Source organism: Erythrolamprus reginae, chromosome 10, assembly GCF_031021105.1.
Source record: "Erythrolamprus reginae isolate rEryReg1 chromosome 10, rEryReg1.hap1, whole genome shotgun sequence".
Taxonomy (NCBI): domain Eukaryota; kingdom Metazoa; phylum Chordata; class Lepidosauria; order Squamata; family Dipsadidae; genus Erythrolamprus; species Erythrolamprus reginae.
The window spans coordinates 44,596,426-44,624,387 of record NC_091959.1 but is presented as its reverse complement, the minus strand read 5'-3'; the positions used below and the strand labels follow the sequence as shown (position 1 = coordinate 44,624,387).

General features: G+C 41.3%; 1 protein-coding gene across 1 annotated transcript; it reads left to right on the top strand.

Annotated features, from left to right (window-relative positions):
• Positions 1–31: 31 nt before the first annotated feature.
• PLBD2 (phospholipase B domain containing 2) lies at positions 32–27,962 on the top strand. The gene is given in 16 exon segments (XM_070763091.1): positions 32–315; positions 4,727–4,820; positions 6,525–6,686; positions 7,994–8,094; positions 14,737–14,951; positions 18,072–18,166; positions 19,027–19,187; positions 20,845–20,940; positions 21,332–21,403; positions 22,378–22,530; positions 23,967–24,001; positions 24,004–24,057; positions 24,060–24,103; positions 24,105–24,128; positions 27,688–27,814; positions 27,817–27,962. Coding segments are annotated over 16 exon segments (1,692 nt in total). The 5' UTR covers positions 32–94; the 3' UTR covers positions 27,855–27,962.

The following is a 27,962-nucleotide window of genomic DNA, read 5'->3' as shown; positions in this document are numbered from 1 at the left end:
CCTCCTCCGGCTGCATCAGAGTCTACGCCAGCCCGGCTTGGCACTCGTCCTACCGGGGTGGGTGAGAAGGAAGGAACCGCTCGGACTGGAGACCATGGCGCGCTTTGCGCTCCGGTTGGGAACCTTGGCGCTTTTGCTGCTGGCCGGGGCGCGTTGCGCTTTCTCTCCGCCGCGCTTCCCCGACGCGGGTGGGCCGCCCACCCGGGGCTGCTCGGTGGTGCTGGACCCGGACTCCGAGGAGCTGAAAGTCGTCCAAGGTTGGGTGCCGGCCGCCGTGGCTTGGGCCAACCTGACCGACGGGATCCAGGAGAACGGGTAGGGACCCAAGGCGAGGGCGCGCGCGCGCGCTTTGGGTAGGTTTTGGAGAAACCCAAAGCCCGGGGTCTGCGGGGTTCCGCGGAAGGGCCGAGCCTCCTCAGCTTGGCTTTCTCCTTCCTTCTCCTTCCCCCCTTGTGACTTTGCGAGACGCCCGGTCCTGTTTTTAAAAGCCGTCGTAGCATCGCGGCTATGCTGGGAAGGGATCCTCGGAGGTCTTTTAGTCCGACCCCGCATCCGCAGCTGGAGAAGGAGAGTCTTACAGTCCGTTTCAGACAAAGGGCTGCCCGGTCTCTTGTCCCAAAGATGGTTTAGTTCTTTTTCAAGAGGCCACTAGAGTTTTTTTAAAAGGCATATTTGGGACAACCATGGGTGACTTCAGGATTATCTATCTATCTATCTATCTATCTATCTATCTATCTATCTATCTATCTATCTATCTATCTATCTATCTATCTATCTATCTATCTATCTATAATTCTTTATTGGCCAAGTGTGATTGGACACAGAAGGAATTTGTCTTTGGTGCATATGGTCTCAGTGTACATAAAAGAAAAAAGATACATACAATATATCATCTCTCTCATTATTATTAATCTATCATCTATCATCTTCTCTCTGTCTGTCTATCTATTATCTATCAATCAATCAATCTATCATTTATCATCTCTCGCTCTGATCTATATATCATATCTCTTTCTCATCTATCAATCTATCATCTATCATTTTCTCTCTCTCTCTCTCTCTCTATGTCTGTCTATCTATCTATCTATCTATCTATCTATCTATCTATCTATCTATCTATAATTCTTTATTGGCCAACTGTGATTGGACACACAAGGAATTTGTCTTTGGTGCATATATCATCTCTCTCTCTCTCTCATTATTAATCTATCATCTATCATCTTCTGTCTGTCTGTCTGTCTGTCTATCTATTATCTATCAATCAATCTATCTATCATCTATCATCTCTCGCTCTGATCTATATATCATATCTTTCTCTTTCTCATCTATCAATCTATCATCTATCATTTTCTCTCTATCTATGTATCATCTATCATTTCTCTCTCTGTATCTCTCTCTCTATCATCTCTGTCTCTAGCTATCCATCTATCCATCCCTCCATCCCTCCCTCCATCCATCCATCTATCTAGTTGGTTAGTCAAAACATGTACAAGACAGCAGGTATTGGTATGAACATAAACAAAAGCAAAGTAGGCACAAATAAATTTGGACCATAGGACAGTAAGACAGGGACGGTAGGCGAAAGCTGGTGCACTTATGCATGGCCCTTACAGGCCTTTTAGGAATGGGGTGGCATTCCAGGCATTGATCACTGTTGCTGAAGTCGAATTTTCTCCATAGGCTTGTCCATGGCATGTCCAAGGAGGGGGGAATTGATTGCCCATTTTTATTGGAAGAACAAGAAAATGAAGAGACATATAGATGGCCTTTATTTCCCCCAACAGTTTTTATTTATTACATTTATTACATTTCAGCACCCCCCATCCAATGGTGTGCATCAATAAATAGGGGGTTTGCAATAGAACGGAAAGTTTAAAAGTTTTTTAAAAAATAAACTTACAATAAATAGTTTTTAAAAAAAATCAAAAACCAAGACAACGGGCAGCCTGGGTGTGATAAACTTTTTCAATGATATCTCGTTCCCCACCCACCCCACCCCCATAATTACATTGTTATTGTCTCTCTTCCTCCTTAATAAATGAGAAGTCCCTTTATTTATTCATTCCTTAAAACTATGTGCCACCCAGCTCACTCTGCAGAGTAATCATGGGTGGCGTGTAATTGAAATTCAAATCTAGTATGGAGACTTGAGACTCACAATTAAAACCGAGCCCCTCCACCCTTTGTTAGTCTTCATATCCATAAATTGTAAACTTGTTTTATTTATTTATTTATTTATTCATTCATTCATTCATTCATTCATCCATCCAATACACAAATACGTAAGAAGAAAAATAGACATGTAGTAATATATATAAGGGTAAAGTGAACTTAGAGGAGAGGATATATGAAAGGAAGAGAATATATATGATAAGTGAGAGAAAGGAAAGACAATTGGACAGGGGACGAAAGGCACACCAGTGCACTTATGTACGCCCCTTACTGGCCTCTTAGGAACCTGGAGAGGTCAATCGTGGAGAGTCTAAGGGAGAAATGTTGGGGGTTAGGGGTTGACACAATTGAGTGTCAACTTTCAGAAAACATCCTTTCAGAAAACATCCCTATCTATCTAAAAAAGGGGGAGAGATTTTGCTATTTATTCTCTGATCAAACAGGCCCAATTCACCATTTCTGACATTTTTACCATTTATTATTTCACCTTGGGCCTATCTTGATTGTTCCAAACTTTTGCCTAGTTAGCATAATCTTGTTGATTTTTTTTTTAAATATTAGATTTATAGGCTGCGGACCTGGGCGGCGTACAAGAATAAAATACAATATAACAATAAAAATAGTCAAGTATGAACAATTAGAAAAGTTAAGAAAAATAAAAAACCCAATATAAAACAATCGATCATAAACAATCAGGTACCATAAACAATCTCAAATTCACCCTGGGTCTTTTTGAATTTGCTATCTGTGAGACCCAATTAAAAACAAACATACAAGAAGCTAGTCCTGTCGAAGGCTTTGCTTACAGGGAGGAAATTCTGGGGGGGTTGGGACTCAATAAGGTTGTTGGGGACGAGATAGAAAACAATTCCAGCTGCAAATCTCAATGGGGGCACAAATTTATTGCGTTATATTTACTTTTTCCCCTGTTCTTTTTTAACTTTGGTTGTGTTTACATAGATAGGTACATGGAGCCGAAACAGATAAATTCCTCCACGGATTTGTTTAGAGCAGTGTTTCCCAATCTTGGCAACTTGAAGATATCTGGACTTCAACTCCCAGAATTCCCCAGCCAGCATATATAACTCAATATATTACTGTACCTGGCAGAAATGATAGAATTGGATGGGAATTATTATTTTTTTAAATGTGATAGTACCTACAAATATAAGAACTATGTAAATAGGAGAAATCTTTGTAAATAATGTAAAGTTAAATATCGATAGCAAGTAATGGAAGAGATATAAGAGATCGGTTTTGATCTGTGCAAAATTATCGCGATGGTTTTTTTTAAAAAAAATTGAAAATTAAATAAAGCTTTTTTTAAAAAAGCGAAGAGACAAATTTATATACACTAGGGAAGAGAGAAAGGGGCAAGTTTTCATGCTGAGGACTAGATGCTTGGAACCAACACAGAGGGTAACGAGTGTAAGAAACCTTAAAGAGTTTAAGTTTTGTCTCTGTAAACTAAATTGGGATGGAATTCAATCCGATAAGAAATGCTGAGATTTTGTTTTTTGTGAAAACAAGTTGTAGCCTTGAGAGGCGAATCAATAGTTACAAGAAATGTAGCCGAACAATGTTTGAATGCTATCTCCTTTTGAAGATAACTTCTGTTTCTTCAAAGTCAGCAGAAATGTATAGCTTTAGATAAAATTGTAACACTATAGAAAGAAATGTTTTTGTAGTTTGCAATCAACCTCTGTCAAAATAGCTGATGAAGAATGGGAGGGTATTTCTGTAATTTATTTTATTCATTTATTTTATTCATTATATGTCTCCCTTCTCTGTGGATATATTAACCAGCAATTAGGATATATTAACCAGCATCTCGGTTTTGTAAGGTGTCATTCTTTGCGGGCGTCACCATGCTTTTGGTCAAAAACATTTGTTTGAATAGACAAAGAGAATAAAACTTTTCTGTTCTCTTTCCACCAGCATCTTGTCTGGATTTGTTTGCAAAAATTCAGCACATAAAACTGTGCAAAATCTATATGTCCTTTGTCTTTCTTGGCACAACAATTTTGCTTGCATATACGCTGGGTTCTGAATTACAGTGGTACCTCTACTTAAGAACTTAATTTCTTCCATGACCACGTTCTTAAGTAGAAAAATTTGTAAGTAGAAGCAATTTTTCCCAAAGGAATCAATGTAAGAGCAAATAATGCATGCAAACCCATTTGGAAAGAAATAAGAGCTTGGAATTTAGGTGGGAGGAGGAGAAGACCGACTAGGTGCACATGGGAAGACTTTACAGTCGCGAGAATTGAAAAGACGAGGTTTTGCATTGAGGACTAGATTCTTGAATGATGCAACTGGTCAGGCCACATTCGGCATTAAGCCCGGGGGTGTTGCAGTAAGTACTAGGAGATGTTAATAGAAACATAGACAAATAGAAGACTGACGGCAGAAAAAGACCTCATGATCCATCTAGTCTGCCCTTATACTATTTTTTGTATTTTATCTCAGTATTTTGTATTTTATCTTAATGAGAGCAATGCATTTGCTTCTTTTTAACTTTGTGGTGGCTTGGTGTTTTCTGTCGTTCTCCCAGATGGGCAGTGCTGGAATTAACCACCAACGAGAAATACAACGACAGCATCCAGGCTTATGCAGCGGGAGTGGCTGAAGCTGCCGTATCCGAGCAGGTGAGTTCACACAACCAGGAAAATGGTGCTCGGGTTCAATGCAAGCGTTGGGCCTCAAGCTGGGTTCAATTTATGGGTCAGGGTTTTTAAATCAAATCAGCAACTTTCAAATGCATGGACCTCAACTCCCACAACTCCTGTTTGGCTGGGGAATTCTGTGAGTTGAAGTCCACCCATCTTAAAGCTGTCAAGGGTGAGAATAATGTTTGCACAATCATGGAAACATGATAATATACCTATAGAAGAACAGGTAACTGAAAAAAATTACACTGTGTGTTGTGTTTGGGCCTGGGCCAGCCATTGCTCCCACAGATGGGAGAGACGCGGCACAAAGTGAATGTGAAAGCCTGGCTGAAAGCCAGGAAGATGTGGCAGACAGCCAGGAAGATGTGGCAGACAGCCAGGAAGATGTGGCAGACAGCCAGGAAGATGTGGCAGACAGCCAGGAAGATGTGGCAGACAGCAGGAAGATGTGGCAGACAGCCAGGAAGATGTGGCAGACAGCCAGGAAGATGTGGCAGACAGCCAGGAAGATGTGGCAGACAGCCAGGAAGATGTGGCAGACAGCCAGGAGGACGAGGCCACTGGGACGCAGGATTCAGCAGACAGCCTTTCCTCCCTGGGTTCTTCTGCAGATCAGTATATTGATCTACGTAGCCGAAGAGCTATGCAAAGAAGGGATCGCTTTAAGGAGTATTACAAATCATTATAGGAGCACCTGGGCTGAGTGTGGTTCTTATACTGAGGGCTGGGTGTGGTTCCCTTAATGAGGGCTAAGGGGATAAAAGGGAACAAAGGCCAAGGAAAACTGTGGCTGTTTATCTGTGTTGTTTTGTGGTTCCTGCTTCGAAGTTTCTGTGCCGTTGGAGTTTTCAACCCAGCTTTTTCAGACAAGTGGGAGGTGAAAACTCTGGGACTTGCTGTTTGCTTCAAAGATTCAAAAGGACTCCTGAAACGTCTTTGCTCATTCCAGGTTGTCTTTGTTTGTTTTTCCCTGTGTTTTTTGTATGCGGCTGAAGTAAGCCTTGCATTGTTTTCGGACATTAAGAACTGTTTTTTTGAGTAAGCCATTTTTGTTTTTCTAATACAAGTTTGCTGATTAGCAGAGTACGTGTGTGTTTGATTTCTTTTCCTTGGACTATTACGCATTGCCAAGCCAGTCAGGCAGAACACTGTGTACCCAAATGGATAAATTAACATATGAATTAAAAAAATAAAGATGACTCAGACTAATATAAATGCTGGGATAGGTTTTATTGCTGGATGGACAAAAGGAAAAGTTTAAGATATGCAGTCAAAACAGAAGAATAAACAATTATCCAGAAAGAAATATGAGTTAGAATATTGGGAAAAAAGGGAAGTAAGAAAAGATCTATTTGAAAGAATAATGTATAGAAACTGTTCATGATTTGTAAATATTACCTATATAGTAATGGATAAGTACAAATAAGTATCATGAGAAATGTAACACGTCCACTGTTTTTAAATGTTTTTATTTACTATATGTGTTTGTAAATAAAGAAAATTTCTATTAATTTTTTGGGGTGAGAAACCCCAGTGTAGCCTTAGCAGGATACACCCCCAAAAACCCCACAGCTTGAACTGAGCAAGGGTATAAATCAGAATTCTCATCTCGGATTTTCCTAGAAGAACTTAGCCTTGTAAATTGCCCTATTTTAAATTTATTTATTCCGTGGCTTACAGCTGGTCTACATGCATTGGATGAACACTATGGTTAGCTACTGCGGTCCGTTTACCTACCAGACAGACTATTGCCAAAAGTTGAAAAACTACATCGAAGCCAACTTGAATTGGATGGAGCAACAGATCGAAGAGGCAGGAATGGATTCTGTGTATTGGTATCAGGTATATATAGAGAGAGATATATACAACTTAAAACAGTCCCTTTTAATAATTTAATCAGCACAGTCAAAAGGCTGTATACGTCATTATAATATAGATCCATGATGATGAACTATGACACCGCCATAGTGTCATAGTTTACCATTATGAGGATTCAAATTACAGTGGTACCTCTACTTACAAACTTAATTTTATATTTTATATATCTTTTCTCCCATTCATATATCCTTTCCTCTACTCTTCATTTATGTATTCTATTCTCATATCTCTTCTTCTATCCCTTCCCTGATATTTACTACTACATGTTTTTATTCTCTTTAACTTTCAATTTGTATTGGACGGACTAACTAACTAACTAACTAACTAACTAACTAACTAACTAACTAACTAACTAACTAACTAACTAACTAACTAAACAAATAAACAAACAAACAAACAAACAAACAAACAAAAAAATAATAAATTTGTTCCATGACCAGGTTCTTAAATAGAAACGTTTGTAAGAAGAAGCAATTTTTCCCATAGGAATCAATGTAAAAGCAAATAATGTGTGAGATTGGGGAAACCCTAGGGAGAGTGGAGGCCCTGTTTCCTCCCAGGAGATTCCTAGAGAGGCCCCACAGAAGCTTTTCTCTGCTTTCTTTGGCCCAGTTTCCTCCCAGGAGATTCCTAGAGAGGCCCCACAGTGGCTTCTCCCTGCCTTTTCTGGCCCTGTTTCCTCCCAGGAGATTCCTAGAGAGGCCCCGCGGAGGCTTCTCCCTGCCTTTTCCGGTTACAGTTTCGGAGGCTCGGGTTTGTAAGTGGAAAATGGTTCCTGAGAAGAGGCAAAAAAAATCTTGAACGCCCGTTTCTTATCTAGAAAAGTTCGTAAGTAGAGGCGTTCTGAGGGAGAGGTACCACTGTATATGGAATGCTGCCGGTCTTTTAGGATGGGATCATGTGTCAAGTATTCAAGGAAAAGATGGTTAGGAAAGAGAGACATAAGGGTGAAATTTAATTTTCCAATCTAGGCAGTATTTCTCAATCATGGCACTTTTAAGACGAGTGGACTACAACTCCCTCGCTGGCTGGGGAATTCTGGGAGTTGAAGTCCACCTGTTTTAAAGGTTGAAAAACTGGTGTAAGGTAACACAAAGGAAGCTAGAAAGCCCCTTCCTCTTAATTATATACCAAAGTAAATCAAGGCAGGCCAAGTTTGAGTTTCTTTCTTATCCTTACCTGTTTTCCCAGATGAAGCTCTTGCTATGTGTTTTCTCCAAGGCCGTCTCCTGTGACTGATGTCTTTCTCTCTTGACCCTCCAAATTTCAAGGTTCGCCTTGTTCTGCTCCAGTTGAAAGGCCTCGAGGATGGGTACAACGCTCAGATTTCCTTCCCGACGGGCAGATTCTCTATAGCTGCTTTCGGCTTTCTGTAAGTACCGTTCAAAAAACGGAGGGAGGAAAAAGAAGGAAGTATGCCAGCTGTGGAATTCTGGGAGTTGAAGTCCACTTGTTTAAAAGTCTTAAAATTGTCCAGAGTGACAAGGTTTGGTAGGGAAGATTTGCCTATTTGCCGATGACTCTAAAGTGTGCAATAGGGTTGATATTCCTGGAGGCGTCTGTAATATGGTAAATGATTTAGCTTTACTAGATAAATGGTCAAAGCAATGGAAACTGCAGTTTAATGTAAAATAATGCACTTGGGGAAAAGGAATCCTCAATCTGAATATTGTATTGGCAGTTCTGTGTTAGCAAAAACTTCAAAAGAAAAGGATTTAGGGGTAGTGATTTCTGATAGTCTCAAAATGGGTGAACAGTGCAGTCAGGCGGTAGGGAAAGCAAGTAGGATGCTTGGCTGCATAGCTAGAGGCATAACAAGCAGGAAGAGGGAGATTATGATCCCGCTATATAGAATGCTGGTGAGACCACATTTGGAATACTGTGTTCAGTTCTGGAGACCTCACCTACAAAAAGAGATTGATAAACAAAGACGGGCTACAAAAAAGGTGGAAGGTCTTAAGCATAAAACTTATCAGGAAAGACTTAATTAACTCAATCTGTATAGTTTGGAGGACAGAAGGAAAAGGGGGGACATGATTGAAACATTTAAATATATTAAAGGGTTAAATAAGGTCCAGGAGGGAAGTGTTTTTAATAGGAAAGTGAACACAAGAACAATCTGAAGTTAGTTGGGGGAAAGATCAAAAGCAACATGAGAAAATATTATTTTACTGAAAGAGTAGTAGATCCTTGGAACAAACTTCCAGCAGACGTGGTAGATAAATCCACAGTAACTGAATTTAAACATGCCTGGGATAAACATATATCCATCCTAAGATAAAATACAGAAAATAGTATAAGGGCAGACTCGATGGACCAGGAGGTCTTTTTCTGCCGTCAGACTTCTATGTTTCTATGTCCACTTGTTTAAAAGTCCACTGGTTTAAAACAAAAAAGAGACTCGACAGCCATTTGTCCAGAAATGAAATAATAATAATAATAATAATAATAATAATAATAATAATAATAATAATAATTTCTAATGCCCTTTTAACAAGATGCATGACAACAGACCATATACAATTGAAAAAGACAGACAGCAACACTTATTAAGTAATATATACACAATATATAAAAAAATATTTTAAATATTTTTATTAGCAAAGACACAGCTAATAAAAACTATAAAACTTATTAAAACATTCCCAGTCTCTCCAATGTCTTCCCCTCTTACTGTTTGAATTCCTACCATAATAAAGTTGCGTTCTGAGCAATACTGCCTGGTTATTAGGACTCAACAGTGAAACCTTATTGGTTTGTCCGCACTCATTCCTTCCACCTCCACGCATGCACATCCATCGTGCTGCCCCTGCGCATATACAGTTTATGCATGGTATGTTTGTATGTATGTTTCTTTTTAATAAGGGTTTTTTAGCGATATTTAATTATTAGATTTGTTATATATTGTATTATTACTGTTGTGAGCCGCCCCGAGTCTATGGAGAGGGGCGGCATACAAATCTAATAAATAATAATAATAATAATGCGTACAATCCCCTCCTCTCCCCTTGTATGTGCACAGGTCTCACTGAAGCCTGAGACCATGAAAAAACCCCCACCCAACAGGAAACAGGAATTTCAGAAAAACGGACTTCCGGTTTGCCCTTTGGGCTGTTTTTTACACACTGGGGCTTCAGAAAGCTTCCCGGAACTTCTGCAGTACAAAAAACAGCACAACAGGCAAACCGGAAGTCCATTTTTCCAAAGTTCCAGTTTGCCCATTGGGCTGTTTTTCACTCTCCGGGGCTTCAGGAAGCTTCCCGGAAGGCTCCAGAGTGCAAAAAACCAGCACAACAGGCAAATCAGAAGTCCGTTTTTCCAAACTTCTGGTTTGCCCATTGGGCTGTTTTTCACAATCCAGGGCTTCAGGAAGCTTCGCTAAAGGCTATGGAGTACAAAAAACAGCATAACAGGCAAACTGGAAGTCTATTTTCCAAACTTCTGGTTTTCCCATTGGGTGTTTTTTTGCACTCTTGGGCTTCAGGGAAGGAGGGCAAAATGCCCTTCCCAACGCCCGAAAATTAGCTGGCTAGCGTGCGCATGTGTGCTGGAGGTAACAAAGGGCAATGCCTCATGTGCCCTCCGATATGGCTCCACTTGCCACCTGTGGCATGCATGCCCTAGTTTCACCATCACGGATATGGGGTCTCCAGGCATGGACAAGAGGTTGGACCTATTTGGACTGGGAGTCACTGCTCACAGTCACTCACGCCCTCATCACCTCGAGATTCGACTACTGTAATGCTCTCTACATGGGGCTACCTTTGAAAAGTGTTCGGAAACTTCAGATCGTGCAGAATGCAGCTGCGAGAGCAATCATGGGCTTCCCCAAATATGCCCATGTCACACCAACACTCCACAGTCTGCATTGGTTGCCGATCAGTTTCCGGTCACAATTCAAAGTGTTGGTTATGACCTACAAAGCCCTTCATGGCATCGGACCAGAATATCTCCAGGACCGCCTTCTGCCGCACGAATCCCAGCGACCAGTTAGGTCCCACAGAGTTGGCCTTCTCCGGATCCCATCAACTAAACAGTGTCGTTTGGCGGGCCCCAGGGGAAGAGCCTTCTCTGTGGCGGCCCCGACCCTTTGGAACCAACTCCCCCCAGATATCAGAGTTGCCCCTGCCCTCCTTGCCTTTCTTAAGCTCCTTAAAACCCACCTCTGCCATCAGGCACGGGGGAATTGAGGCTTCCCCTTCCCCATGGCTTATAAAATTTATGCATGGTATGTTAGTATGTATGATTGGTTTCTGCACACCAAGATAACTAGACACAAGAACAGTTTTTTCCCGAACGCCATCACTCTACTAAACAAATAATTCCCTCAACACTGTCAGACTTTCTACTAAATCTGCACTTCTATTTTACTAGTTTTTCTCATCATTCCTATCACCCATTTCCTCCCATGTTGACTGTATGACTGTAACTTGTTGCGTATATCCTAAGATTTTTATTAATATTGCTTCTTCATTGCTTATTTGACCCCTATGACAATCATTAAGTGTTGTACCACATGATTCTTGACAAATGTATATTTTATTTTATGTACGTTGAGAGCATATGCACCAAGACAAATTCCTTGTGTGTCCAATCACACTTGGCCAATAAAAATTCTATTCTATTCTAAATTGGGGTTTTTAAATTAACTTAAATATTAGATTTGTTTACATTGTATTATTATTGCTGTTAGCCGCCCTGAGTCTGCGGAGAGGGGCGGCATACAAATCTGATAAATAAATAAATGAATGAATGAATGAATGAATGAATGAATGAATGAATGAATAAATAAATAAGACATCAAAGGTCCCTCCCAACCTTGTTATTCTACCTCCGATGTTCTGCAGAGACAAATTTCTTCTTTTCTCATGCAGATTGTAACCTTCCTTGAACGTTGAGGTTATTTTAAAAGTTTCCTGTGTTGATCTTTACTGCTTATCGCTTCAGAGATAAGGATGGAGGCTCATGGAGACACTTTGGGTCAGAACAACCTTCTCGTTGCTTTGAAAACTTTCCAGGAATTTGGGATTGCGATAAACAGGCAGGTCAGGCTGCGGATGGACAGCCAAGCAGAAAATATTTTGCTTGGTTGGCGGAGACAAAGTAAACTAAGAATTAAGGAGATGTTTCCCGACATTGAAAACAATCAACCAGTGGAACAAGTTGCGTCCAGAAGTTTTGAGTGCTCCACAGTGGAGATTTTAAAGAAAAGTTTGGAGAAACATTTGTCTGAAACGGTGTAGGGCAGCGGTCCCCAAACTATGGCCCACGGGCCACATGCGGCCTGCCAAGTCCATTTATCTGGCCCGCAGGTGAGTGACAGGAGCACATCTAATTTGCCATGAATAAAATGCGGTATTTTGTTAGTAACTACTGTAATATCAATCATTTAAAAAGTTGCAATTTCCCCCCCCCCTAATTTTGTCATCCAGTTACATTCATTTTCTTTTAATTAAATTCCCTCCTCAAAAAAGTACAACACCAGTTATATTTCTAACTTATTAACCATTATGCCAAAGTGCTTCCTTCTATCTTTATACATTTTTCTATAAGCCAAGAAAACCTTGTCTAGCCAATCAGATGTTAACAAAAGAAAATTAAAAACAAAACATAAACATATATGAATTTCAGACTTCTTTCCCCCTCTCTAAATAGTACGTTCCCATTTTGTTTTTTACTTTAAAATAAGGTATGTGCAGTGTGCATAGGGATTTGTTCATAGGTTTTTTTTATAGTTCGGCCCTCCAACAGTCCGAGGGACAGTGAACTGGCCCCCTGTGTAAAATGTTTGGGGACCCCTGCTTGGACTAAAAGACCTCCAAGGTCCCTTCCAACTCTGTTGTTCCATTATTAAACTTTTTACAGAGGAAGGAGCTATGGATTTCCTGCTTTATTCAGCTTTGAAAACCTCTATTATGTATGTCTGGTTTCTTCTTAGGATAACCCTTCTGGTTTATCTACTTGGGAATAATCTCCCTTTGAAGATATATACCTTACTGATTTGTTTTAAGACTATTCGTTTATTTGTATCCCACATTTCTTGTATTTTATTGTATGGTATTATTTCATTTCATTTCATTATTGCATTGCATTTCATTATTTCATTATTTCATTTCATTGTTTTATTATTTTATTTTATTTCGTGTTATTTCATTTCATTATTTCATTTCATTTCATTATTTTATTATTTTATTTCATTATTTCATTTCATTTCATTATTTCATTTCATTATTTCATTTCATTTCATTATTTTATTATTTTATTTTATATTTTACTTTACTTTATTTCATTATTTATATTTTATAAATAATTCATGGCTGTGAACATCCTTGATTATTATTATTATTATTATTTATTAGATTTGTATGCCGCCCCTCTCCGTAGACTCGGGGCGGCTCACAACAACAACAAAGACAATGTAAGAACAAATCTAATAATTTAAAAAACACTAAAAAATCCATTATTAAAAGCAAACACACACACAAACATTCCATGTATAAACTGTATAGGCCCGGGGGAGATGTCTCAGTTCCCCCATGCCTGATGGCAGAGATGGGTTTTAAGAACTTTGCGAAAGGCAAGGAGGGTGGGGGCAGTTCTGATCTCCGGGGGGAGCTGGTTCCAGAGGGTCGGGGCCACCACAGAGAAGGCTCTTCTCCTGGGTCCCGCCAAATGACATTGTTTAGTCGACGGGACCCGGAGAAGGCCAACTCTGTGGGACCTAACCGGTCGCTGGGATTCGTGCGACAGAAGGAGGTCTCGGAGATATTCTGGTCCGATACCATGAAGGGCTGTATAGATACTCTTCCCTGCTCCCATTTTCGCCACAACAACCTTGCAGAGCGAGTTGGGTTCAAGCGAGTGAGCCAAAAGTTAACTCAGATGGCTTTTGTGGCTAAGGTGAGACCAGAACTCCGAGCCTTCTGATAATCTGCCCAAAATAATTTAGCTCACTTTCATGGCTAAGGCAGGATTTGAATTCAGAGTCTCCTGGTGGGTAATCTCACTGGCTTTCAAGGTGGAACTTGAACTCGTAATCTCTTACTTTCTAGCCTATTGCCTTAACCACTAGACCAAACTGTCTCATGCTCACCAATCCTTCTAATCCAGTTTAGCAGCAATGATCATTTATGCAAGATAGCTTAGATTATTTTTTAAAAAAATCTGAATCCTGTTTGGTAGACTCCTCCCAAAAATTCACAGGCACAAATTCCAGACACAAACACGCCCGAAAATTCAAAACAATGTTCTTTATAATGAAAATTCACTTAAACTAAGCCCTCTTTTGGTATAGCAAAGAGCACTCGTCTCCAAACAAACTGGTAATTTGTACAAGTCCCTTATCAGTTCTGTGATACTTAGCTTGCAGCTGTGAGGCAATTCACAGTCCTTCTTCTTCCACAAAGTGAAACACACTTTGCTCTGGTTTAGTTTCAAAGCGGGGAAAAAGCAGCACACAAAGGTCAAAGTCAGCAAGGCAGGCACGAAACACAAGGATCAGATAATCCTCCACAATGGCCAAACCCACAGGCTGCTATTTATAGCAGCCTCACTAATGACCACAGCCCCACCCAACCACAGGTGGCCTCATTTTCTTTGATAATAATCTCTCAGTTTTTGTTGCCTATGCATCGCTCTCCGCATGCGTGGCTGTAGCATTAACTCTTGTTCTGAATCCAAGGAGCTAGAGAATTGATCTCCTTCTGAGCTGTCTGCCACACTCTCCTCCTCCCTGTCACTCATGTCTTCTTGGTCAGAGGAGCCTTCATCATCAGGGGGCAAAACAGGCCTGCAGCATGTGGATGTCTCCCCCATATCCACAGTCCTTGGGGGCAGGAGCTGGGCCAGAGCCAACCACAACAAATCCTATAAATTAAGATAACATTATTCTCTCTCTGGTTAAGTGAAGGAAGATTGATGTTGTCTGGGATGGAATAAAGTCTCCTTGGGTTGGACTAGATGGCCTCAATGGTCTCTTCCATGTGATTCTGTGATGTTTTTCTTCTTCTCCTAGCTTGTTCCAGCTAGGAGGTGATTTGGAAGACCTGGAATCAGCCTTCAATAAACCCGAAGAGGAAGATAGACTTGGATCGGGTTCCTGCTCAGCTCTGATCAAACTTTTGCCCGGCAATCACGATCTTCTGGTCTCACACGACACGTGGAATAATTACGAAGCCATGTTGCGTATTCTCAAAAAATATACTCTGCCCTTCCGGACTTCAGCTCACAGTGAGTAACAACAACAAAAAAAGGGTGGGGAATTTTCAAAAGTGAAGCGTTTTGAACATAAGAGCAATATGGACCTTGGAGGTCATCTAGTCCAACCCGCTTGCTCAAGCACGAGATCTTAAGGACGTGACTGCAGGATGCATCTAAACAGTTGTGAGTGGCAGTCTAGTTGCTGATCTATTGGGGCCGGATGTGTGCTTCCAATGCTGGGACTTTAAATCTGAGACATAAGAAATAATATTAATAATAATAATAATAATAATAATAATAATAATAATAATAATAATAATTTATTAGATTTGTATGCCGCCCCTCTCCGAAGACTCGGGGCGGCTCACAACAACGATAAAAACAATATTATACTGGCACAAATCTAATATTAAGAAAAACTAAAAACCCTATCATAATTAAAAACCAAACAGCACATACATACCAAACATAAATTATAATAAGCCTGGGGGAAAGGTGTCTCAAATCCCCCATGCCTGGCGGTATAGGTGGGTCTTAAGTAGTTTACGGAAGACAAGGAGGGTGGGAGCAGTTCTAATCTCCGGGGGGAGTTGATTCCAGAGGGCCGGTGCCGCCACAGAGAAGGCTCTTCCCCTGGGGCCCGCCGGACGACATTGTTTAGTTGACGGGACCCGGAGAAGGCCAACTCTGTGGACCTTATCGGCCGCTGGGATTCGTGCGGTAGCAGGCAGTTCCGGAGGTAGTAGTAATAATAATAATAATAATAATAATAATAATAATAATAATAATAATAATAATAATAATAATAATAATACGAAGAAGAAGAAGAAGAAGAAGAAGAAGAAGAAGAAGAAGAAGAAGAAGAAGAAGAAGAAGAAGAAGAAGTCTGCAGAGAGGGGCAGCATACAAATCCAATAAATAAATAAATAAATAAATAAATAAACAAACAACAACAACAATAACTACAACAGAGTTCGAAGGGACCTTGGAGGTCCTCTAGTCCAACCCCCTGCTTAGGCAGGAAACCCTACACTACTTCAGACAGATGGTTATCCAACATCTGCTTAAAAACTTCCAGTGTTGGAGCATTCACAACTTCTGGAGGCAAGCTGTTCCACGGATTAATTGTTCTAACTGTCAGGAAATTTATCCCTAGTTCTCAGTTGCTCCTCTCCTTGTTTAGTTTCCACCCATTGCTTTTTGTTCTACCCTCAGGAACTTTGGAGAATAGGTTGACTCCTTCTTCTTTCTGGCAACCCCTGTGATATCGGAAGACTGCTATCATGTCTCCCCTGGTCCTTCTTTTCATCAAACTAGCCATGCCCAGTTCTTGCAACCGTTCTTCATATGTTTTAGGCTTGAGTCCCCTAATCATCTTTGTCGCTCTTCTCTGCACTTTTTCTAGAGTCTCAACATCCTTTTTGCATCATAGCGACCGAAATTGGATGGAGTATTCCAAGTGTGGCCTTACCAAGGCCTTATAAAGTGGTATTAACACTTCAAGCGATCTTGATTCCATCCGTCTGTTAATGCCGCCTAGAACTGTGTTGGCTTTTTTGGGCAGCTGCTGCACACGGCTGGCTCCTATTTAAATGGTTGTCCACTAGGACTCCAAGATCCCTCCGACAGTTACTACTGTTGAGGAAGGTACCACATATAATGTACCGGTGCATTTTGTTTTTCTTGCATAAATGTGGAACCTGAGTTCATACCTGGTTTCTGCAACCATTCTTCCTATGTTTTAACCATCTGTTAAAAAGTGCTATTGCTAACATGTTGTAAGCTGAGTCTAAGGAGAAGGGCGGCATTAAATAAACAAACAAATAAACAAACAAATAAACAAACAAACAAATAATAAAGTAAATAAATAAATAAAATTAATAATAATAATAATAATAATAATAATAATAATAATAATAATAATTTATTGGATTTGTATGCCGCCCCTCTCCATAGACTCCGGGCGGCTAACAACAATGATAAAACAAGATGTAACAATCCAATAATAAAAAACAACTAAAAACCCTTATTTATAAAACCAAACATACACACAAACATACCATGCATAACTTGTAATGGCCTAGGGGGAAGGAATATCTCAACTCCCCCATGCCTGGCGGTATAAATGAGTCTTGAGTAGTTTGCGAAAGACAGGGAGGGTGGGGGCAATTCTAATCTCTGGGGGGAGTTGGTTCCAGAGGGCCGGGGCCGCCACAGAGAAGGCTCTTCCCTTGGGGCCCGCCAAACAACATTGTTTAGTCGACAGGACCCAGAGAAGGCCAACTCTGTGGGGCCTTATCGGTCGCCGGGATTCGTGCGGTAGCAGACGGTTCTACCTATGTTTTAACTATCTGTTAAAAAGTGCTATTGCTAACATGTTGTAAGCTGTGTCTAAGGAGAAGGGCGGCATAAAAACAATCAAATAAATAAATAAATAAATAAATAAATAAATAAATAAAAGCAGATCACATGACCCGGGGATGTCATCAATACGAACCAGCTGCCAATCTGCTGAATTTTGTACTCATGACCATGGGGGATGCTGAAACCATCATAGGAGTGGAAAAACAGTCATAAGTCACTTTTTTTCCAGGGCCCTTATAACTTTGAATGGTCATTATTATTTATTTATTTATTAGATTTGTATGCCGCCCCTCTCCGCAGACTCGGGGCGGCTAACAACAATAAAAAGACAATGTAAACAAAACTAATATTAAAAATAATTTAAAAAACCCCAATTTAAAGAACCACTCATACATACAAACATACCATGTATAAATTCTATAAGCCTACGGGGAAGGGAAAATTTCAATTCCCCTATGCCTGACGACAGAGGTGGGTTTTAAGGAGCTTGCGAAAGGCAAGGAAGGTGGGGGCAACTGGGGGGAGTTGGTTCCAGAGGGTCGGGGCCGCCACAGAGAAGGCTCTTCCCCTGGGTCCCACCAGACGACATTGTTTAGTCGATGGGACCTGGAGAAGGCCAACTCTGTGGGACCTAACTGGTCGCTGGGATTCGTGCGGCAGAAGGCGGTCCCGGAGATAAGTGAGCTGTTGTAAGTTGAGGACCACCTGTGCTGTCTGAAGGGGAAGTCGACTGGAATATGTGTTTTGCAGATGGCCGTTGACCGAGATTTGCCTTATGTTTTTCAGGTGATACCACAATTCCTGGTCACACCCAGTCTTTCTCTTCGTATCCAGGCACTATCTTTTCCGGCGATGATTTCTACATCTTGAGTAGCGGATTGGTAAGTGTTGTCAACTGTTGGTGAGTATTTGCCAACCAGCATATATTTTACCGGGGTTCTAGTATACCGTAATCACATGATCACTGTTGTCAACTACTCTACTCTACCCTACTGTACTCTACTCCATTCCATTCCATCCCTGCACATTGATTGTTGTACATGTCTTAGGATGCAATGGGTTGTCTTACCAGATATAGTGCCGCAAGCATTGGATTTTGGGGGTACACACACTTTGGGCACTCGGTCTAGAAAACGTAGCCACGCAGATTTTTTATATTTTCTTTTTATATTTTCTTTTTCCCCTTTTTCATATTCTTATTTCCTCCCCCCCTTTACCAACCCTTTTTCTTACAAATCTGGTACCTTTTTCTCTTTACTTTTTACATTTATAAAATATTCTCATTTATTTGCTATTACCCAATATATATAGATACATATGAATGTTAGGAATTGATAGACTATTGAAACGAGAGGTAAGATTTATTATTAAAATTTAAGATAATTTTTGATTATACTAAGGATACTGTTTATTTACTGTTTACTTACATTGTTTAAGTAACACAATAACGATATTAAGAAATAGATGTATTATGATTCACAATCTACAATGTACAATGTTATTACTTACCTGAACCCCTTGATTTTGTATTTCCCTTCCCCATCCCCCCTTTTATCTTTCCTTTTTTTTTCTGTTCATCCCTTCCTACCCCTCTACTTCCTTTTTCCTTTTTCCTTATATTTATAAATAAAAGAAAAAAGAAAAAAAGAAAATGTAGCCACACTGATCTTTATGATCGAAAGGATCCCTACATGGACCTGGACTGTTTAATACCTACGCTCAGAATGTTTCCCTTTTGCAGGTGAGTCTGGAAACGACCATTGGAAACAGCAACAGTAACCTTTGGAAATACATCAGACCGGACGACAGTGTGTTGGAATGGTTGCGTAATGTTGTAGCTAACCGTCTCGCAAGGACTGGGGCAGAATGGGCGACCATCTTTGAGAAGTTCAACAGTGGCACGTGAGTTGGGCTCTTTATGGAGAACATCTATACCATGGGGTAGGTCTTGAGTTTGGGGGTTGAACATATGCCTCCCTTGGACGCCCTAATTAATTCATGAGCCTCGGGCCAAGTTTCAAAAGGAATCCAGTTATTTATTAGGAGCAACATGTCAACAGATACCAAAGCGGATTTACGTCCCAACCATGATCCTGTTTCCCCCACCCCACCCACCTCCTCCCAGGGTGTATCATAAATCACATCCTTCAACAAAGCACTTTCCAGGGCTGTAGATAACACACCTGTCAGACTGGCTCTTTAACCTAGGTTGCAGCCTGGAGGAAGCTATGCCTGGAATGTACTCTTGTTGCTGCAATGTTGCTCTATCAGCTTCTCCCCCCCACCACCTATGGCAAGGCCAGGAATGTTTTATCAGTTGACACCACCCTTGTCTTTTGGTCCTTCAAATGGTCACCAATACGAATGGTAGTAAGCCGAGGACCTGTCTCTGAAAACGCAACCAAGTAGCTGGCAGAGTGTCCAGAAACATCTGCAAAGAATATTAGCTTAGATCCTCTTAGGTCCAGATGTGAGATGCCACAGAAAGTCGCAGAGAACTACCACAATGTTTGCTTGGTTGGTTGGCCGGGATCTTCTCTGTCCATCTGGGTCTGGAAGTCCCACAGGATCTTAGCTTTTGGATAGGATAGGATAGGATAGGATAGGATAGAACAGAACAGAACAGAATAGAATAATAGAATTCTTTATTGGCCAAGTGTGATTGGACACACAAGGAATTTGCCTTTGGTGCAGATGCTCTCAGCGTACATAAAAGAAAAAGATACATTTGTCAAGATACCATACTGATTGTCATAAGGGTCAAATAAACAATCAAGAAACAATATTAATAAAAATCTTAAGGATAGAAGCAACAAGTTACAGTCCTACAGTCATAGGTGGGAGGAAATGGGTGATGGGAAAGATAAGAAAAAAATAGTTGTAATAGTAGTGCAGACTTAGTAAATAGTTTGACAGTGTTGAGGGAATTATTTGTTTTGCAGAGTGAGGGCGTTCGGGGAAAACCTGTTCTTGTGTCTAGTTGTATTGGTGTGCGGTGCTCTGTAGCGATGTTTTGAGGGTAGGAATTGAAAGAGTTTATTCTCCATGACCTTCTGCGAAAGAGAAAGAGGGGGAGAGGGAGAGAGAAAGAGAGAGAGAGGGAGAGAGGGGGGGGAGAAAGAGAGAGAGAGAGAAAGAGAGAGGGAGAGAGAGAGGGAAAAAGAGAGAGAGAGAAGGAGACAGAGAGAGAGAAAGAAAAATAGAGAGGGAGAGAGAGGGAGAAAGAGAGAGAGAGAGAAGGAGAGAGACGGAGGGAGAGAAAGAGAGAGAGAGAGAGAAGGAGACAGAGGGAGAGAAAGAGGGAGAGGGAGAGAGAGAAAGAGAGAGGGAGAGAGGGAGAGAGAGAAGGAGAAAGAGAGCGAGAGAAGGAGAGAGACGGAGGGAGGGAGAGAAGGAGAGAGAGGGAGAGAGAGAGTGGGAGAAAGAGAGAGAGGGAGAGAGGGGGAAGGAGGGAGGGACACTGACTTCTTAAGACCAGATATAACCCAAAGGTTGACTTTGTTAACACTTGATTTTCAATTGATATTCTCCTCTTACAATTTGTTCTCATTATACACAGGTACAATAACCAATGGATGGTTGTGGATTATAAAACTTTTGTCCCAGGTGTCGTTGCTCCCCAACGTGGCCTCCTGACTGTGCTGGAACAGATTCCGTAAGGGCTTTGCAACCTCTAGTTTAATAAAGGGGAATATTTGTAGCTCAGGGTTGAAATGAGGGGTGGGAGGCTTTCTTGCAGACCTTTCATTACCCAAATAAGTAACATCATCAGTGCTAAAAAAAGGGGGTGGGGGGAGAAGGAAGAGGACTGTGGGGTCTTTGGGGGTGTCTGAGTGCGGACCAATTGTCAATCGTCTGAATTTTGATGACAGGATCATAGAGATGACTGAAAAACATTAGTGTGAAAAATGGCCATAAGTCACTTTATTCAATGCTGTTGTAACTCTGAAGGGTCACTAAATGAATTGTTGTAAGCCGAGGACTACCTGAATAATGCTTGCTAATGTCTTTTCCCTCCGCCCCCCCCCCCCCAACTGTTTCTCCAGGGGAATGGTGATCTCTGGCGATATGACCAGACTGTTGTACCGACAAGGATACTGGGCAAGCTATAATGTGCCGTAAGGATTTCTTCCTTCCTTCCTTCCTTCCTTCCTTCCTTCCTTCCTTCCTTCCTTCCTTCCTTCCTTCCTTCCTTCCTTCCTTCCTTCCTTCCTCCCTCCCTCCCTCCCTCCCTCCCTCTCTTTCTTCCCTTCCCTCCCTCCTTCCTTCCTTCCTTCCTTCCTACCCTTCCCTTTCCTTCCGTTTCCTTCTTTCCTTCCCTTTCCTTCCCTTTCCTTCCTTCCTTCCATCTTCCCTTCCTTCCCTTTCCTTCTTTCCTTCCTTCCTTCCCTTTCTTTCCTTTCCTTGCTTCCCTCCCTTCCCTATCCTTTCCTTCCTTTCTTCCTCTCTCCCTTCCCTTCCTTCCTTGCTTCCTTCCTTCCCTCCTTCCTTTCTACCCTTCCCTTTCCCTTTCTTCCCTTCCTTCCTTCCTTCCCTTCCTTTCCTTTCCTTCCTTCCTTCCATCTTCCCTTTCCTTCTTTCCTTCCTTCCCTTTCTTCCCTTTCCTTCCTTCCCTATCCTTTCCTTCCTTCCTTCCTTCCTTTCTTCCTCCCTCCCTTCCTTCCATCTTCCCTTCCTTCCTCTCATCTTTCTCCTTTCCCCTTCCTTTATTCCCTCTTCCCCTCCCTCCCTCCATTCCTTCCTTCCTTCTCTATTCTCTCTTCCCTCCTTCCTTCCCTTCCTTCCTTCCTTCATTCATTCATTCTTTATTCCCTCTTCCCACCTTCCTTTTCCCTCCCTCCCTTCCCTCTCATCTTCCCTTCCCTTCCTACCCTTCCTTCCCCTTCCTGCCTGCCCTTCCTCCCTTCCTTTCCTTTGAGGTTTGGAAGGGTCAGGATATCCACCTTTGAAGGTGGAGCATGTATTTTTTCATGTTCAAGGGTTTGGAGAGGCCCCAAATTGAATAGCACATGCATCCAAAGAAATAGCTGGTCAGCAAGATCCCTCAAAGCTGGCCAATTTATTCTTAGACAATTCTTCTTTTTGCCCTTAGGTATTTCCAAGAAATCTTCAACACCAGTGGTCTCCCAGCCCTGGTTCAGAAATATGGGGACTGGTTCACCTACGAGAAGACTCCCCGGGCACAAATTTTCCGGCGCAACCAAACTCTTATACGGGATATGGATTCAATGGTCCGATTGATGAGGTTAGACATTTTTTTGTCCTGCCAAAGTGTCTACCTATTAAGGAATGACTCAAAAAAATAAAGGGGTCGCTCAAAGAACACACCCTAGATCTGAATGAATGAAATATTCTCATGGAATACTTTGTTCTGTACAAAGTTGAATGTGCACAACAGCAGGTGAAATTGATGGCGAATGCTGGCTGGGGGATTCTGGGAGTTGAAGTCCAGATATCTTCAAGTTGTCAAGGTTGGGAAACACTGATCTAGAGTAGCATTTCTCAAAGTTGGCAACTTGAAGATGTGTTAACGTCAACTCCCAGAATTCCCCAGACTGTTGGTGTTGGGATGAAGAGGATAGATGGATGGATGGATAAATGTGAATATAGATAAATAGATTGATAGATGGATAAATATATGGATGGTAAATAGATGATAGAATAGAATAGACAGAGAAAAAAAATGAGTGGATAATAGAGAAAAATGTAACCATGAATAATAGATAGATGATGGATGGATTGATGATGGATGAAAAGATAGATGAAAAGATGGATAATAGACAGAAGACAATTGATATAGGTAGATGATAGAATAGATAGATAGATAATAGAAAGATAGATGATAGAAAGAAAGAAAATAAAGAAAGATAGATAGATAGATAGATAGATAGATAGATAGATAGATAGATAGATGATAGTTGGATACAGATCGAGTTGTTGAAGCGTGGAACACATTACCAGACTCCGTGGTGTCAACCCCCAACCCCCAACATTTTCCCCTTGGACTTTCCACGGTTGACTTCTCCAGATTCCTTAGAGGTCCAGTAAGGGGCGAGCATAAGTGCACTTATGTGCTTTCCGTCCCCTGTCCAATTGTCTCTCCTATATTTTTTTATCTCTTTTCTCCCATCCATATATCCTTCCTCTACTCTTCATTGATGTATTCCATTCTCATATCTCTTCTTCTATCCCTTCCCTGATATTTACTACTACACGTTTTTATTCTCTTTAACTTTCCATTTGTATTGGACAAAATAAATAGATAGATAGATAGATAGATAGATAGATAGAAGATAGATAGAGGTTGGTAGGTAGGTAGATTAGATAGATAGATAGATAGATAGATAGAGATAGATAGATAGATAGATAGATAGATAGATAGATAGATAGATAGAGATAGATAAACAGATATATAGAAAGGGAGAGAGATGATAGGGATAGAAGATAGTGGGTAGGTATGGTAGGTAGGTAGATAGATAGACAGACAGACAGCTAGAAAGACAGACAGACAGCTAGACAGACAGACAGCTAGACAGACAGACAGCTAGAAAGACAGACAGACAGACACCCAAACATGGATGGATGGATGAATGGGCGGGCGGGCTGACAGGCAGGCAGACAGACAGACTGACCAATGAGAACCTGGAGTTACCTGTGCTTTGCTCTTCCTCTCCTGCCTAGGTTCAACAACTTCCCTCAAGATCCTCTCTCTGAGTGCCAGGCTGTAACCCGCGCCAGAATGGAGAAAATGCTATCGCTGCCCGCTCTGATCTCATCCTGCAAATGGCACCTACCCCTTTGGAGCTCTCCACCAGCGGCGGGCATGGGGGCACCGATATGAAGGTGAGGGGGCAGCAGTAGGCGAAGGAGAGAGAACTTATAGATGGAGAGGAAGGGGATGTTCCAGCCAAATGGGAAGCGTTTTGACACTTAGTTTAAATCTATTACATGCTCATGTGTTGTTTGTGGTTGAAGGTGAAGTAGTTACAAACTAGAAGGAAATTTTGGTATCTGATTTTATGAACTATTGTTAAGTGGGAACAGAGACGACGGAGTTGTACGTTGTCTAATCAAAGAATTTCAAATCTGGCGGAATAAGGTATTTTGTTGCGGGAAGAGGAGTGAAGGACTCTTCTTGTGAAATATTATTGGACTCTCTCAATTGTGTTGATGTCAGATATGCAATGTGAGCTTTATTCTAGGATTGGCCTGACAAATGTTTTGTAAGTTCTGGTTAGCAGTTTGATATTACCAGAGAAGAAGCTGCGAGGATTAGGTTAACAACTCTTAAAGCCTTTTTGGCAATGTTGTTACAGTGGGCTTTGGGACTTAGGTCATTGGATGTTATTGTGGTTAGCTCTGGCCAGCTCCTGCCCCAAGGAATGTAGAGGTGGATGTGGGGGAAACATCCACATGCCGCAGGCCTGTTTGCTCCCGATGGAATCTGCCGAGGAAGCCTCCTCTGACCAAGGAAGCGTGAGTGACAGGGAAGAGGGGGAGTTGGCAGACAGCCCAGGAGGGGATCAATCATCTGTATCATCCCTGGATTCTGAACAAGAATTAATGACACATCCACGCATGTGTAGAGTGATGCATAGGAGACAACAACTGAAGGATTATTACAAGGGAAAATGAGGCCACCTGTGGTTGGGTGGGGCTGCTGTAATTAGTGCTACAGATAAAAGTGCAACCTGGTGTTTTAGCCTTGTGGCAGTTTATCTGATTCATTGTTTCGTCAAGATTGTGGTTTTTGCTGTTCAGGATTGTGTGTGGGGGCTCTCTGGACTTTAGAATTGGACTCAATTTCCCAGTTATTGGGTGAGCAATTGGACTGCATTTAACCTGTGCCTTGTGTGTACCAGAAAATCCCTTTGACATTTAAAAAGGGGAGCTGTTTCTGTTTTTCTGTTTATAAAAACTTTTGGGTTTTCCTTTTATCGTGTGGTGTGTGTCTTCCTGGACTAATTACCCTGTAATTACGGGCGGTTGAAACACGCCGGCAGAACAGATATGAGATATAATTCTGGTTTAACTATCTTACCACCAGTACACAGCTCAATCTTAATGTTTCAATCACAACACAAACTAAATCATCAATCAACTAGACAACAAACCCAACGAAACCACACTCGCTGCTAAGGTGCTTTCCTTTTTATAATGTTCTGGCCCAATCGGGTTGCAGCCTGAGTCATTGTGACTCAGCATTATCACTGTTTTACATATTCACGACCTTCTTTCACTTTACATGGAATATTGTTTATTCTTGACATGGTATCCTTAGAGTCAGGAACATCAGTCCTCCTTAAAGACAGTTAGAAGTCGCTCGGGAGACGCTTGAGTCGTCACCGCATAATCCACTCAGTGCTGCTTCATGACATTAATCCAATTTTTCCGAGTTCAAAACCAGCTTAACCCGGAGAAGAAAGGCAAAGGAGGACTTCAGCAAACCTCCTTAGTCCCTAAAGTCACAGAAGTGAAACTTTTTAATCGCTTTATGCGGCTAATCGGGGTGTGTGCATTGAAAAGCTGACACAGGCGGTCTTAAGTTCTATTGGTTGTGTTGTGGTTAAATTTTGGTCCTTTTGGTTCCCTTAGTTTTCTTCTCCTTTGAATGGCGTGTAAACGTGGGTTGATCTCTCTGTGTCTGTTGATGTCTGACTTGTGTGAATGCTAAGCTTCCAGAAATTCCTTAGGATTTGTTTGTTTGTTTGTTTGTTTGTTCGTTCATTCATTCATGCATTCATTCAAGCATTCATTCATGCATTCATTTATTTGACTTCTATGTTGCCCAATCCCAAAGATTTAGGGCAGCTTGCAATAATAATATGAATAGAAAGAGCAACATGAAAAATACAGAGCAATAAAAAGAACTCAAATATAATCTAGTCATCCGAGTCTACGGAGAGGGGCGGCATACAAATCTAAATAATAATAATAATAATAATAATAATAATAATAATAATAATAATAATAATAATCTAAACTATGTAAAAACCCCATATTGAAAACCCCCCCAATTAATATAAAACAGTCGTAATCCATACATATATACCATTTTGGGGGGGGATTTAGCTTGAGCTCAGATACCTGTAGCTCTTAACATGGGGCTACCTTTGAAGAGCGTTCAGAAACTACAGATCGTGCAGAATGCAGCCATGTGAGTGATTATGGGCCTTCCCAGCTATGCCCATGATTCTGCAACACTCTGCAGGCTGCATTGGGCTGCCAGTTGGGTTCCCGAAATTGAAACATAGGAAGATTGACGGCAGAAAAAGACTTCCTGGTCTATCTTGTCTGCCCTTATACTATTTCCTGTATTTTATCTTAGGATGGATATATGTTTATCCCAGGCACGTTTAAATTCAATAACTGTGGATTGACCAATCATATTTTTTCACGTTGCTTCTCATCTTTCCCCCAACTACCTCAGATTGTGTCACCTTGTTCTTGTGTTCACTTTCCTATTAAAAAACCTTCCTTCCTGAACCTTATTTCACCCTTGAACATATTTAAAGGTTTCGATCATGCCCCCCTTTCCCTTCTGTCCTCCAGACTATACAGATTGAGTTCATGAAGTCTTTCCTGATAAGTTTGATGCTTAAGACCTTCCACCATTTTTGTTGCCCGTCTTTGGACCCGTTCAATTTTATCCATCTCTTTTTGTAGGTGAGGTCTCCAGAACTGGACACAGTATTACAAATGGGGTCTCGCCAGCGCTCTATACAGCGGGATCACAATTTTATTATTATTTATTTTATTATTTGGATTTGTATGCCGCCCCTCTCCAAAGACTCGGGGCGGCTCACAATAAGTGAAAAACAATCCAATACATAATCCAATTAATTAAAATATTTAAAATTTAAAAAACCCCATATACTAACATACACACACACAAGCATACCATGTATAAATTCAACGTGCCAGGGGGAGATGTTTAGTTTCCCATGCCTGACGGCAAAGGTGGGTTTTGAGGAGTTTACGGAAGGCAGGAAGAGTAGGGGCAGTTCTGATCTCCAGGGGGAGTTGGTTCAATCTCCCTCTTCCTGCTTGTTATACCTCTAGCTGTGGCAGCCAAGCATTCTACTCGCTTTCCCTACCGGCCTGACCGCACTGTCCACCCACTTTGAGACTGTCAGAAATCACTACCCCTAAATCCTTCTCTTCTGAAGTTTTTGCTATCACAGAACTGCCAATACAATACACAGATTGAGAATTCCTTTTCCCCAAGTGCATTATTTTACATTTGGAAACATTAAACTGCAGTTTCCATTGCTTTGACCATTTATCTAGTAAAGCTAAATCATTTACCATATTGCAGACGTCTCCAGGAATATCAAAACCCTATTGAACACTTTAGAGTCAGAAATCCTTCTATGTTTCTAAAACCTTTTCTCTTTTCTAGGCGACGTCTTTCGAAATGATGAAGAATTACACCTTCCTGGCTGCTAGCGGCCCTACGTGGGACAACCTGCCTCCATTCCAGTGGAGTTCTTCTCCCTATTGCAATATTTCTCACATGGGGCAACCAGACCTTGGAAATTCTTGCCCATCGAAGTTCAGTGGGGCTGAGTATTCCTAATCCGGCCTTATTCTCAGGCATTGGACGGTGAGCCTAATTCTAGCTGCCCACAGGGAGCTTTTTGGGTGCAGATCCCACCCAAGGGCTGGCTTTCTCGG